Consider the following 15,612-nt stretch of genomic DNA (forward strand, 5'->3'; position numbering starts at 1 on the left):
GCAGGATGGAGACATTATTCCAAATCCTTTCAATAATTCAATATATTTATCAACTTTACACATTTCCTTTTCGTCTTCTTTCACTTCAACCTTTTTCCGATTCTTCTCCTCGACCCACTTTCATTCGAGTATAAACCCTAGCTCGAGTTCATATAGCTTTCGAGTCCATTTTTATAACTATGAGTCGTTAGTGTGAGATTCCACAACAATTGGAGAAGGGAATGAGTGTCAACGAAAACGCTGGGTTTCGAAGGAGGGTGGAGTTTGAGACCCTACGTCTGTTGGAGAGGAAACAAAGCATTCTTTATAGGTGTGGAAACCTCTCTCTAGCAAACATATTTTAAAATCTTGAGGAGAAGCTCGGAAGATCATGAGTATGGAAGGAACACTATTTTTATTGACACGTAACCTTTTGAAAGAAAAGAACCAAAATTAAAGTCATAGATGCGTATGTTCAAAGTAAACAATAAAAACAATATCATACTTTTGTGTAGATTCGTTCTTTATTTCTCTCGTATCAGAGTCGTGCTCTTATTATAACTTAGTCACGTCAATAATCAAAGGTGTAGTCATAGTAACTCAGGTGTCGAACAAAAAAATTATGAACTTCAATGGTGTACTTTGTTCGAGGGTGAGATTGTTGAAAGACACTATTTTTATCATATAATTCACAAAGTTGAAGTGGAAAGCAAAATCATGAGAGCTTATGCTTAAAGTGGACAATATCCTACTATTGTGGAGAGTCGTGTTCATCTAACATGGTATCAAAGTCATGCCCTAAACTTAGTCGTGCCAATAGATTGGTAAATCCTCAAATGTCCAACCAAGGATTCGAAAAGAAAAGGAGACAAACCTTCTCGAAGATATATGGTAAAAAATGAATAATAAATAAATAAAGTCCAAGACGATTTAACCCATCCATCCATTTTTCACCGCTTGTATTTTTATCTCCTCGTTGGTCAAATTTACATTGGAATGAAAGGGAAGTAAAAAAAAAAAATTACAGTCCCAGGATTCCTGACAATATCCAATCCTACGGTCCCGTAATCCCAGAGATTAGACGTCCAATCCACCAGAGTCTCCGTCCAAAAACCCTACGAAAAAAAAAAAACGTCACTCTCACTCCTCTTAGAAACGCCGTTCGTCGTCGTCATCGTCATCATCAATCCCCGACTGTCACCTAATGTCCACCACGTGTCCATCCTCAATTGGCAGTCACAACAAGCCGAAAATCTTGACATTAAATGAAAGTTACACTTTCTCCCAACAGCTTCTGCCACCACCTTTATTACAACCCAAACAGATCTGACATCCCAGCCCCACCTCCACCGGCGGCGCGTGACTCCACTCTCCAAAAATATAATGAATTTAATTCAACTCTAACTCAAGTTTTTGAGAAAAGAAAAGATAATATATTGAAAATACACAACCAAAGATTGGGAAGATTACAGATTACATGAAATCAAGAGGGAAAAATTCAAATACATAACATAACAAAACACCCTTTTTCTTCTTCATCGGAAAACTCGAACTCGAGAGGGTAGACTTGAGTCAATACCCGAACCACCACCACCACAACTACCACCACCACCGCTACTATATATATAAGTTCAAAAGAAAAACCTTTTTTTTTTTTTCTCTTTCCCGAGTCACTGACTCGGTGACTAACACGCGCGGTTCGTTCTTGACTCAATACCCCACCACTTCACCCACCATTACATCTCATTTTCTTTTTCTTTTTCTTCACACCCTTGACATCTCTAATAATAATAGTAATAATAATAATAACAATAATAAAGGAATTACTTGGGAGGGGGTTAAATAAGTAAAATAACGTTTTTTTTTTTTTTTTTTTTTTTTTTTCTTTTTTGCTTAAATCCTAAAAAAAAAAAAAAATTAAACCCAAAGCACGTGGGGGAGGTCACGTGAGGAATGATGCATCAGGTTTCACATTGAAGAGCGGCCTTGATCTTTTGAACGGTGCAAGAGATGAGATTATTGACCGTTTCAACGGATTCCACGGTGAGCTTGGCTGTAGGAAGGCTATTCACGAGTATTTGAAACGCGACGGTCAGGAGGGACCCACCACCGCCTGTCACTCTCTGACTCTGTGGCCCATCCCCGCCACTTGGACTGCTGCCGTTCGTCGTTGTCAGCCCTCGACTCACCGCCCCGTCAGGTACTATAGCAAACCCAGATGGCAGAAGCGCCACATACGCCGAATCGCCGCCGTTCATCACGACGTGCATAGCCGGAATATCCACCGGCGCGTACACCACAAGGGACCCAGCCGCATCTATGCAAGTCTCTTGTAGAATCAACATACTGCTCTGGTTCGCATTCATAGCCTGTGTGTTACCCCACCAGAGTACACAAGTCAAAACCAAAAGGGTAACTTTATAACATGATTTTGCATGAAGAAGACGGGGAAAATGGATCAAATGAAAAAGAAAAAGAAAAAGTGGGGCAGAATTCAGACGAGAAATTGACAACTTATTTTGTTTTTGCCTTTATGTTGACTTTTTTTTTGTTTTTTCATCATGAGAAGCTACAAAAACAAACAAAAGTAGCTCTGTAAAAGAAATGTCCTCATGGATACTTCCAATTTCCAAAGTCGACCCTCTGATCCCCACAAATCATACACATCTCCAACTCAGGGGCACATGCGTTATGGAAAAAGGCATCATTTGGAATTCAAAATATATATATATATATATATGTATATATATATATATATAGAGAGAGAGAGAGAGAGAGAGAGAGAGAGAGAAATAATACGCTGGCTCTTAATAGAGAGACGCAGTTGCCATGATCTTGCCCTTTGGCTATATGGGCCATCTCCTGCATGGGGCCGCCATTGGATAGGATGTCCCATTCGCTTCTCAACCGTTCGTCCCGGAGAAAGTCGAAGAGTCGTTGTGGTGATAACGGTAGCCAAACCGACGTAGCAGCACTCAACACAATGCCTGGTGGTTCACCAGGATCGTCGACGCTCTTTCGTGTCATGACACGAACGTCCTCATCCACACTACCAGCATTCAGCTTGTTCCATTTATGCACCGTCGATGCACACACACCCGCACAGAAGTTGGCTGTCATTCGTTGTGCTAGCTTCAGCATACTACGTCGCCCACCTGCAGTTATCGCTACAGCAGCAAAACATTCATAAAATTCAACAACTTTCACTTCTAATAATCACCAATAGTCACCAAAAACGCAAAGACGATGGATGATACCAGTGTGATCTCGAACAGGTACAGCAGACGACATGAGGATAGCAAGACACTCGCATTGTCGTTGAAGGGTAGCAACCCACCGTTGCGCTCCAAATCCCATACCAGAGCTGAGAAGCGGTCGGTATAGCTGATGAACTTGGCTATCATCGTACTCTGCATGTTCCACCCACGTAACCTGCTCCGAAAATCATACATCATATACTATATAGTTTCTTTTGACATCTACATCTAAAATAAACCTTAATCTTAAATTTGATTCGCATAATAATATGTTCATCAAGTCAAAGCATGATCTCAGCAGCAGATTGACTAAAAAACAAAATTTTCTGTAAGAAGTAAAAAGTCAGAAATGATTATTTGGAACAAAAACAAAGGAATCAAATTAAAGAAATGGTTTGAAAAAATGGTATGAGAGAGAGAGAGAGAGAGAGAGAGAGAGAGAGTCCAAAAGGCAAAAGCAAGAAAAAACCAAGCAAAAGAAAACAAAACAGAAAAGAGTGATAAGAGTTTGACTAAAAAAAAAAGACACCGACACATGACAATGGCTGGAACCAGTTCATAAAAAAACCAAACACACCATAATCGAAGTAACAAAAGTAGGCTCCAAATTAGATTCGAATAGAAACATCAAAGTGCCTTAGTTTTATTCAACCAATCAGCCAAACTCCCACTATTTATATGGATAAATATAGAGTTTAATGAGCTCGAGGCACAGAAATTTGTGTAATAAAACAAGAACCTCGATTTCCAAACGTTATTTTAATCGAAATTAACCAAACCCAGATGTTGAAAACTCAAGTTCTAGATAATTTGAAGAATCCCAATGACTTATTGTATTATTTTGGAAGCTTCAGATTCTAAAAAATTGTGTTTTTTTCTGACAGTTTAGTGATTATGGTGAATAATCACTATACTATTGAAGTCTTGTTGACTTGGGAAATGGAAATGGCTTTGAATTTTGATCTCTGGAGTAAAATGGCTTCTTGGATGGAAGATTTCATGGAAAGAACATTTAATTTTCGTAATCCCATGAAGAAATTATGATGTTTTTTTTTTTTTTTTTTTTTTTTTTTACCTTGGAATATCCATTGGGCATGTCTTGTACGACACACCCAGAAGGAAGCCTTCTGCAGTTGATGAATGAGGAACCACTGGTTGGAGTCTCTCGCATGGCGTCCACCGATAGGTCGACGACAGCCCAAACCCCTTCGGCGTGCTGCTTGCAGAACCGTAGAAAATTGACTTCCCGGACGGGTACTAACGGTGAGAGGACTTGAAGCTCGGCATGCATCTGTGATTAAACAAAACCAATTATGGTGTTTTATGAACTGGGAAAGGAAGAGGTAGAGTCTGCAAATTCTATATCTTACCAGTTGAAGTGCACCATTCCTTGTTCCGCCCATGCCACTGGAGATCACATCGGTGGTTGTCGTTCGAGCAATCATACATGGAAACATCTCTGCCCATCGATTCTGCATAAGTTTCGAATCAGAAATCAGGAACAAAACCATTACGATTTTTTGTTAGATATTCGTTTTTAGATGTTTACCGCGTCCATCAATGTCTCGACGAGCGCAAGGCTGTTGATAATCACCATGCCAGTTTCTCTCGAGGCCTCGGTAACGAAACCGTTAGGTTTCATGCCGATGCAAGGAGTGAATGTCCTCATGTATTCTTCCTGGTTCAGTATTTCTCTTCCACCTTCCAAGCTCCCAATCCAAAGAGGCTCATCAGTCTGAGCCATTTTAACTAATTCATCCATGGCAGCCAAAGCAAGCTCGAGTAGCATAGATCGCTCCACCGACCGATCGAGTCCCATCCCTGGTGTTGACCTCACAGGTGGCTGAACAACAGACAGATTACCGGACAACCCGCCTCCAAAGTCCGGTCCAATAGGCATCGACGTCGCCATGGTCAAACTCCCAAATCCATTACTCCCAACTCCCAGTTCCAAACTCGAGCTTGGCAATGGAGGTGCAATGGAGTTAGCCAAGGACGAAATCGGTCTTCCAAGGAATTTCCCAGCTAGCGTGCAAACCCGGTCCAACTCATCCTTCAAACGAGCATTCTCGATCCTTAACTGCTGCTCTTCCAGAGAAATCTCTCCGATAATCGCTGGACCACCACAGTTTGAACAGATCGGATTCCTCATAGCATCTCGAATCGACATATTCTCAGCTCTAAGCTTATCATTCTCCTGTCTAAGCAAAGTATTCTCATGGCGTTCCAATTGGGTCTGCTCCAAAACATAAAAACACTCATAATCCAAAGAAAAACAACAAAAAAATGAAGAACCCAACAACTTCGTACAAAACAAAATGGTGCAGTTCATCAATTACCTTCATCTGGGTCCGACGATTTTGGAACCAAAACTTAACTTGTCTGGTTTCTAAGCACAGCCTCCGACTCAACTCCAGCCGTTGCTTCTCATCAGGATGAGGGCACTCTTTAAAAACACTAACAAAACAAAAACAGGTTCAAAAACGGATTGAAGAAGAAAGAAGAAATTAAAAGAATGAAGAAAACAGCAAGCGTACGATTCGAGCTCTTGGATTTGCTGAGGAGTGTGTCGGTGGTAACGCTTCTTCCTCGGAGGATTGTCGGCGGCGTCTTGGTCGTCGCCGGAGCCGCCGTCCATGTTGTCACTTCCAGATCTACTCTCGTGCTCTTCATCTCTGCCTCTTCTCCCAACATTGTGCTCGAAACCCTCGGGTAGTCGGGCAGCCAAATCCCCTTGCCCGCCGTCCATGTTCGTCTGAGGGATTTCAAAACCCATTAGAAATCACACACAGATTAATCGAAACGAAATAAAACGAAGACGAAACGAGGGGGAAAAGTGAGTTACAAGAGCGAGAGAGAGTCCAGGAGAGTTAAACATCGACTTGGTGAGAGATTGAGTTATAAGGCGCGGCGGAGCGACTGCACCAGATGGCATAATTCCACCACCAGGGATACCGCCGGTGGGGTTATTATTGGAAGCAGTGGTGTTGTTGTTGACGTAAGATAAATCGGCTACGATTCGAGCACCACCGCTTCCTCCACCGCCGCCGTCAAGAAAACCCCCAAAACTCATCAATCAAAGCGTCAATAACACTTCCCTTTTGTTCCCCTTCTTCCACTCGCTACCGTTATGTGGGTTTTATCCAAAATCAACAAAGAACTCAGCCCAAATGCAGAGAAATCAGTGAAACGAAGCCGTTCCTCAAAAACCCAGAAGCAAAAAACACAGACCCACAAAATCAAAAGCAGTAAGAAAACGAGAGAGAGGGCAAAATGGCAAAAACAAGAAAACCCTTCTGCTATTACTTCCTCCTCCTCTCTCTCTCTTCAAAAATAAAAAAGAAGAAGAAGAAGCTCAAGAACCCTTGTTAATGGTCTCTGTGCATGTTCAAAAACCTTCTAAATACCCCATTTCAAGGTAGCAGAAAACTTGGAGAATCCAAAAAAGAAAAAAGAAAAAAGAGAGGGAGAGAGAGAGAAATGGGGGCAGGATTTTTGGTTTTTCTTTTCTTTTTAAGACTAGTGCAGAGAGAGAGAGGGAGAAAGAGAAGAGATAAAACTGAATATGTGGAGTATTGGAAGCCTTAGAAACAGAAGGGTCCAAAAAAGAAAGGGGGGGGGGGGGGGGGTGCGGTTGACTCTCAATCTCCCTTTCCCCAAAGTCTGTGAATGGCAGAGGAAGAAAGGATGAAGAAGAAGAAGAAGAAAGAAATTTGATGTTATAATGCAAATTACAATGCAATTTCCATTTCTCTCACTTTGGGAACTCCAAATTTTTGTACCAATCTCTTCCCTAAATTATGTAACTCTTTCCCTAAATTCCCCAATTTTCTTTCTTCTTTTTTCACCCTCCAAAATTTCAACATACATCCATCAACATTCTAACTACATGGACTAAAAATCTACCCCAATTCCCAATTCAACTTCTCCCGCTACCAATGAGTTTAATCTATAGAAATTGAGTCGAGTTATTATTAATTGGATTGGGTTGGATTCATTATTTAATAAGACGTTTTTGTTGAAAAAATTATTACTTGAATAATTGGGTTAAGTTTTAAAAAAATGTCTAAACTTACCTAGTCCAACCCATTATAACTAGAAATAAAAATCTCCCATTAATTATAAGTTTCATCCTCCATTTTAAAAAAACTATTTATAATTTGAAAAGCTTTCAATTTATGTTTAGCTTTTGACCGTTTATGATGATTTTAACTATTTAAGATCTACCGATTAAATTCTAACTTTTTTTAAAATCATAATAACCATAAAAAATCATTTAAAAATTTGTGTCTGTTAATTTTAAATTTTAGGGAGAAATTATTTAACGAAGTTGTCACAATGTGACTATCAATTTTGTATTGGTAGACGTATGATAGAATGTGAACTCATTGAATAAATTCCCTTTCAATAAGTCTCTAAAATTTATAAATATAAAAACAAATTCTTAATATGGAAAGTATAGGATTATAAAAGACACAAATTTTAATCTTATATCTAAAGATCCAATATTCTATTGTCAAGAATTTATTAATAATCTACTCAAAATTTATACTTCAAATACTATGAATATGCACTTTTTTTTTTAATTTTAAAGTAGGTGGTCTTTTGGTGAAACCAAAAGCACGTTCCAAGTTAACAATATTATACTATTGTAGATGATCAGTGTTGCTAACGTGATATAAAAGTCATGTCCACAGAATTTTAAATTGTCGAACAATGAAGTTGTGAGCTTTGAATGTATAGTCAAAAGTGACTCTAGTGTAACAAAGGGGTACTTGTTCAAGGGCTCAAAAAATCGAGGTTTCAGGAGAGCTTCTATGGTATATTTTGTTCGAGGGAAAGATTAGTGATGATTATTAGAAGGGAGCCCTTTTGGGGGAGACGAAGAACAAAGTCACTAAAATTTATGTTCAAACATGACAATTTCATACCGGTTGTTTTTGAGTTAACGAATCTGAATTTCTTCAAAATTTAAAAAGAAAAAGAAAATAAGAAATTAAAATTTTGTAATAAAAAAAACAGTAGTCGGTGAGAAAAGGAAGGAAATCAACAGATTTTGTCGGGTTTGACTCGCCGGAAAATCTTGAATTTGAAACCCATTGCCGGGGTCTTTTATTCTTCAAATTCGTGAGTAAAACAACGGCAAACAGGTCAATTACTTTGTGATTTTTTTATCAGTTGGTGATGGGTAAGAGAATTGAGGAGGAAACCACCGCAACGTGGTGGCAAGTTAGCCGGAATTCTGGTTTTAGTTGTGTGTGGCCGGGCTTCTTTGTTTATAATAGTGCTGCTCGAGCAAGCAAAGCCAGGAAACAGACCGCTATGCAACGACTAGAATTCGTGTATGAGGAGTTTTGAGGAGGGAGTTGGTGTGACGAAGTAGGTGTGGATGAGACATTCGGTATTTTGGAAGCTCGCAGCGTTGGTCCTGATAACCCCCAATTTATGTTTACCGTTGATAGGTTATTGTTTTCCTTAATTTGGATTTATCTCGTTGTTTGTGTTGGATTTGCCGGAGAACTTGGAGATTATCGAAGGATGAAACGATCACTCGAGTAAAGTAATAGAAAATAAGAAGAAATGAAGTTTATTTATTTATGTCCGTGAATTATGAGGCAGGAGAAGTCGTGAAGGACTCGTTCAACTTTAATATGATTTTATGGTCTAATCGAAGATTTTGGAGAATATTATTTAAGTCCTAGTTTAGATGTTGATGACTTGCGTGATTGGCCTTACTATCGGCTCATCATCATGTACATCATCCCAAGTGTCATGATGATGAAATGATATCATGACATTATCATCATCATGTCATCACATGATTGACATTACTATTGGATCAGTTGGAAGACTGGTTTTATGTATAACGGCACATGCCTATTGACCCGTGCACATATCATTTATATCTTATGTTATATGATGATGTGATTATGTTATATAATGATATGATGATATGATGACATGATGATGAGATGATATGATGACATGATGATGATATATGATGCATGATAACATGATGATGTAAGATGTATGCTGATGAGACGACTTAATATTATGACATTTCATATTAAGATGATGTGCATGTATTAAATGTCATGATGCATTATGACGACGAGTTTTTTAAGATACAACCCTAATTAACATTAATGATGATGAACGTATGAAGATCAATGCATGTATGTTACCTAGGGTAATATGTGAATGATGTATAGAGTTGTGCTATAAGAATAATTTAAAGAGGAAAACTATAAAAAGACCTCATGCATATTGTTTGTTCATATGCATCAGGTTACTTTCCCATTTATGATGATGAGTACATACGCGTACACTAAGATGATGATAATAATCATGTCTCGCATGATATTCAGGGATTTGCTGACCTCTAGACGTCTGGCTACGGACAACTAGCCCGACTATGATGGGTTCAGGGGATGCAAACCACATGGGGACTCACGCTTGCATGTGTGGGTCATATATAGGGAAGTACTGCACATCCAAATTTGTCTGGACTAGAGGCCACCTCTATCATAGTTTTAACGATAGGTCTCTAATTATGAGTTGCATATGTTTGCATTCCTTGACCCCAATAACAGCGTCATTTATGGAGTATTTCTTAAAATACTCAAGTCATAAGAATGAGCTTAAGTATTTCCAAAGAACACTTGAGTTTTCATGGCGCATGACGAGGGCATTCACAAAAACGACATTATTTAATAAAGATGAATGAAGTTAAACTTGGGAGAAACAGGGGTGTGAGATTCCACATCGGTTGGAGAGGGGAACGAAACATTTTTTGTAAATAATGTCGTACATGTTTTAATACTATGAGACTAACGAGAATACGTAACGAGTTAAAGCGGACGATATTTACTAGCGATAAGTTTGAATCGTTGTAAGGGAAGTAGCAAATGCGATGAAAAGGTTGAAAAAATCGACAACGTCTTAAAAGTTAAAGAAGTTAATAAACCAAATCTTGGGTGCATTGAAAATCTTTAAATTTCATAGAGTTTGGACCACAAGAAGAAAGGTTAGCTTAGCATGATTAAGTTGAAGGGGAAGGGTGTGAGTTATGGTGGGTTTATATGAGTAATACAAAATGTTATTTTCTTTGGGTTGCTTCTCAACTTTAGTCTATGTACACTATAGAGATAGAGGGGTTTTTGCTACCTATTGCATTCATGATGCATTCCCCCAATTGCAACCTTCTCTCTCTTATTCAATTTTAACACCCTTTCACCCAAAGGGTATTTTGGTCATTTTGTATGATTATCTTTAGCATCGGATTACCACCAGAATTTATATAAACTTGGGAATTGTTTGGCCTGTGAATTTAACAAATTTGAGTTTGTAAGACTCAGAGTTCGAAAGGGTAAATTTGTATAATTTCGTGCTTGAATCGTAAAAAGATAGTGATTGGAGCGGAATTGTGTAATTAGATGGTTAATTAGTTTAGGGGTGTTAATGTATAGTCTAAAAGTTGAGATTTTTACGCTTGAATTTATATAGTCCTCGTATTCTATTGTAGTTCATTTATGTAACCCATGATCGTACCATTAAACCTTTACTAATTATATTTTTAATACACAATGAAATAACTTGCATTTAAAAAAGATATACTAGTAGCATTCAAATTGTACCGGTCACCATCAAGGATATTAAAATTTTAGATTTCTTTTTTAAAGTTTTAAAGTATTATTGAAGCTTTTGAAAATTTATAAGCATATTTTTATTAATTTCACCTAATTTAAAGTATCTAACAAGGGAGAAAATTGGGTAACTGACCCCCGACCAATTCATTTTTATTTTTTTAGGTTATTATTACTTACCGATCTCATTTTAATAATTTGATAATAATATATTTTACGATAAAAAGTATATGGCCAATAATTAAAAAAAATGATATATAAATGAAATTTGAGAAGAAAATTTATCATATTTACAAATGATTTTTGAATGCAACGTGACAACTAATTTTTTCATGTATTATAATTTTTATAATAAGATCTTAAAGTTTTTATATATGATTAAATTAGATTCAGTGTTAAAAAATTATAATTCAAATAATTAGATTGGGTTTAAAAAATATTCCAACTCGACTTATTCCAACCCACAAATATTTCGATAAATTTTGACAAAAAGTTATTTTTTGCCCAAAAAAACTAACCCAAATTTGGTAAGTAGCGTTTTCAATCATGGACAAATAAGTAAATGTCTATGAAGTTGTCCATGATCTATTACATAACGAGCAAATTACTTTAATAAGTTATTCTTTTTGTTGGCTTAAAAGCGCTAGTCTCAATTAAATTAGAACTTTTATAAAATGACGAAAAGATTTAAATTTTAATTTTCGTAGTCGTAGGGACCAAATTTGTAATTGTATTAATAGTAATAGAAATACTTAGGAATATTGTTTTTGTTTCATTATTGTGAAAAATATTGAAATGAATATTCGATTAAACTAAATTCATTACTATTTATAATTATAAATTAATTTTTTAACAGATTATAATTATAGATTAGAAAATTAAGCCTAATGTGCTAATTAGCTTTTAAGAGTCATATGAATTCTTTATTTATTAATTTCATAGTGCCACCAATAATTTCTTTCATTATTGCAAACATAGTAATATCATATTAAAATTTGATTAATTTATTTTCTGTCATGGTTAGAATTTGACCTTTGAATTCTTTTTTACCATCTAAAATGAAAAGGTATTGAGCACACGATTGGATTTTAATACCACATACCACCCACAAACCGACGGTCAAATCTAACATCTGAACCAAATGTTGGAAGACCTGTTATGTGGTTACGTGTTGGATTTTTTTAAGGTAGTTGGATCTCTAGGTTGCACCTTGTAGAGTTCACTTATAACAATAATTTCCAAGCAACTATTGGTATGAGACTATTCGAAGCTCTTTATGAAAAATTATGTAGATCTTCATTATATTAGAACGAATTGGACGAACACGAGTTGTTACGACAAGGTGATGTGTAAAAACCTATAGTTTGAAGTAGATGATAATGTATTCTAGAAGGCAACACTAATGAAAGGTACTTTGAGGTTTAGATGTATCGACTATCCTTGTCATTATCCCTTTCTGTAAACTACAACATGTTTCATGTATCCATGCTTTGTAAGTTTCCGTAACATATTAGTGTCTCCTACTGACTTAAACGACTTTTTAATTCTTTGGCTTATTTGATCCATTTTGAAAAATTCTAGAATCGTTTTAACCAAATTAAGGCGGGTAAAGGCCGGTATAATTACTATTACTATTTACTTTGAGTCCCAAATTATTTTGGATTTTTCCATTATTTTAACCATAAACCGTTCATTCTGCTCTCTTCAGTGAATGTTTTTGCTCCCGAGTTCTCTTATTGAAGTTACCTTCAAGCTTGGCATGTGGCCATTTACTATTGTTGAGAGGAATCTCATGTTGTAATGAACTCACACAAATCATGTTGCATGAGTTACACAATCAACTGTAAGGAAGGAGTGAAACTATAAAAAAAAAAACATAGTCGCATGTCAGGAAGAATAGTCGCCTAAGGAATATATAATGATATGATAGGTCACAGTCATGATTGTATATGCTTACATCTAACCTCAATAGCGGAGTCACTGATTATTTCTTAAAATATTAAAGCCATGTGCTACTCTTTTTTTTTTTTTTTTTTCAGACAAAGGCAAGGCTCTCTTGTATAGGTGATAGTGACATCACAACTCAAGAGATCATGTAACATGCCTGGGTAGGTTGCAATTTGAATTTCCTAGATTATAGGTTTAATATGCATCTAATTTCGTAGCATATAAGTTAGAATAAAGCATTTATACTTTATGTTATTTAAGTTTTTGTTATTTAAATTTCTTCCGTTGAGGCGCTACATCATAATATTTGATAGGACAATATGAAATCAACCCATCTAAACATCACGTGTGGAAGGTTACTAACATACTCTTCCACAAGGCCATAAAGTCACACTAAATCTGAGAGAGTGATCTCATGTGCTTGCCATCTACAAAATTACGTGATACCTCACCCTCTTTCAAGATAGGTTGATAGCCAAGAGGCCTTATGTAACACGAGAGTCCCAATTAAGTATTAAATACTCAATTTTTCTTTTTAAAGTTAAATTTATGAGATTTTATTGAGGACTTTAGAGTCTGAATCTTAAGACATTTTTTAGACTTAACCCAATTGTGGAGTCATAAATTTTTCAACTCAAACAATTTTTATTAAATAATGAATCCAATTTAACACAATAATAATTTTATGGGTTGGTCAGGGTAGTTTAGGTAATTAATTCAAAAAGTAAAATCTTAGTGGCAAAACATCTCTTACTTATTTTCAAACATTTAATTAAAATTTACCACTCTACTTTTTCTTATATTTTAAAACATTACCTTTCAAATAGTTAAAAAGGATGGTTTAGAATATAAATAATAAAAAATAATGATGAAATAAAATATGCATATTTATATAATTATACTTAAAAGCAAATTTTATATTTTAAAATTAGTTGTTGTTTTTGTTCGACTAATCTAATTCTAAAGAATTCATGAACCCCTCAAATTTATAAAATTTTTATTTATTTGAACTCAACTTTAACTTAATTCAAATAAGTCTATAATCCAACTCAAACGGTACAATTTAGTTGGTGACCAGATTTTTTGAGTTATCAAATTTTTTGAACATATAATTTAAAGAAATCAGAAAAAATTCTACATCTCGTTAAATTCATGATTAAAATTGTATACATAGTGTGCTAACACGAGCATGGCTAACATATATATATATTTCTAAAGTTAGACGTTCAAATTCAATATATTAGAAGTCAAAGATTTATAATAAATGGATCGCAATAATGGGCAGCCTATTAAATGAGGCATTGGTTTGGGTTTGGCCATTAACTTTAATCGTCATTTTAGCTGTTTTTCTTTAACCTACTTACGCCAATAAATTATATTTATTACGTTATGGATTAGTAGGGTTAGGCTTTATTAACTTTTTGGACCAACTTCAACATTTTATCCTTCAAATAAATTAAATTAATAAAAATATCTCTAAATTTATTATTTCAAAAATATTTCTTAAATTCAATTTTACCTTTTAAACTTATTTTTGTGGTTTGTTTTAGATAGAAACTATTAATATATTATTTAAAAAATACCTCTTTTAATTTTGAAAAGTATTTCATTAATATCCTTAAACATTCAGGAATTTCAGTAGTACTCTTAAAAGTAAGAGAAAATAAAAGTAAACATAACCACACATGGAACGGCTACAATCGTCAACAAGTAAGAGAAAATATTTGTTACCAAAGATAGACCATGGAATGATCGAGCCACATAAATTTTCATGAACCCAAGTGTTAAGGATATTTAGTAATAAATTATAGTTTACCATATATATTATATTTCATATTTTATTATAAGGCAAATATTTAATATTTGCCTTGTTACCATGATATCTTTCTATTTATTGTTATTTCCATTTATAAATAAGATAACCTTCACATCATTTAGGTGTGGTGGATTAATCAAACATTCTTACCAAGTCTTGTATAGATGGTTCGCGGGCCCAAGTCTTGCATGTCATAGTCAAGCTAGGTTCGTGAGTGCTATCAATAGAGAGGTGGGTTGGATGATTTCCAATACCATCTTGTACAGACGGTTATGCGAGCGTTTACCTTCATCAACAAGGCTGTATTTCTGTCGAAGATCTTGAGAAACGAGCCAGCTAACTCCACTCTGCTACATTTTTTCGTCATTTGACCAAGACTGATAATGTTATTCTTTAAGCTTTGGATACAATATACCTTAGTCAGTAGACATTGATCGTCGTTCTTGCACTGAAAAAAATGTATCCTTTGTCATGGATCGATACAATTGATTCATCGCCAAACGTCATGTTTCCAATGAGTTTCTCATCAAGCTCCTTGAACATTGTTTGATCTTCAGTCATGTGGTTGTTTAGTTCATTGTCTAGATACCACATGTTGATCTCCACTTGGTCTTCTTCTTTTGTGACAAGGTTCTTCATAACCTTCCCTTCGTTGAGCATCAGGTTGGACATCTTCTCGGTTGGCACCAATGTTGGCTCTTTGGTCATGCGTGAATGTGAGTTTTACCTCCTCATCACGCTTCTTCTTTCGGTACTCTACCGCATATTGTCCATATTTTTCATAAAACTAACACTTGTTCCTACTCTTGTCCTTCCAGGGGTTGACATTGTCATAAATTTGTGAGGCATTGTCACGACCTCCTCTGCTACCATGTTCGTGGCCGCGCCACATCTCTTCTTTCCTTATTGTGGTCACCATGTCCGTTCATACCTAAAAAAGAAGAATCAACCGAATTTTTCCTTGTCG

General features: G+C 35.9%; 1 protein-coding gene across 1 annotated transcript; it reads right to left on the bottom strand.

Moving 5' to 3' along the window:
- Window positions 1-1,389: 1,389 nt before the first annotated feature.
- LOC111464509 (homeobox-leucine zipper protein ANTHOCYANINLESS 2-like) lies at window positions 1,390-6,309 on the bottom strand. Its single transcript, XM_023108736.1, has 9 exons — window positions 6,082-6,309; window positions 5,774-5,991; window positions 5,576-5,693; window positions 4,786-5,472; window positions 4,607-4,708; window positions 4,312-4,527; window positions 3,237-3,411; window positions 2,779-3,146; window positions 1,390-2,348 (listed from the first exon to the last, which is right to left on the bottom strand). Exons 1-9 carry the CDS (start codon window positions 6,307-6,309, stop codon window positions 1,941-1,943), a joined length of 2,520 nt encoding a protein of 839 aa, XP_022964504.1. The 3' UTR covers window positions 1,390-1,940.
- Window positions 6,310-15,612: the final 9,303 nt, after the last annotated feature.

This window comes from Cucurbita moschata, unplaced genomic scaffold, assembly GCF_002738365.1.
Source record: "Cucurbita moschata cultivar Rifu unplaced genomic scaffold, Cmos_1.0 Cmo_Scf00030, whole genome shotgun sequence".
In the NCBI taxonomy this organism is placed as follows: Eukaryota; Viridiplantae; Streptophyta; class Magnoliopsida; order Cucurbitales; family Cucurbitaceae; genus Cucurbita; species Cucurbita moschata.

Excerpts from the sequence above, each read along its gene's own strand:
- LOC111464509 (XM_023108736.1), bottom strand. The coding sequence starts at position 6,309 with ATGAGTTTTGGGGGTTTTCTTGACGGCGGCGGTGGAGGAAGCGGTGGT. Across the intron at positions 3,412-4,311 it reads TGCCCAATGGATATTCCAAG|GTTACGTGGGTGGAACATGC; the intron begins GTAAAAAAAAAA and ends TTTTCGGAGCAG. Across the intron at positions 2,349-2,778 it reads TCTCTCTATTAAGAGCCAGC|GCTATGAATGCGAACCAGAG; the intron begins GTATTATTTCTC and ends GGTAACACACAG.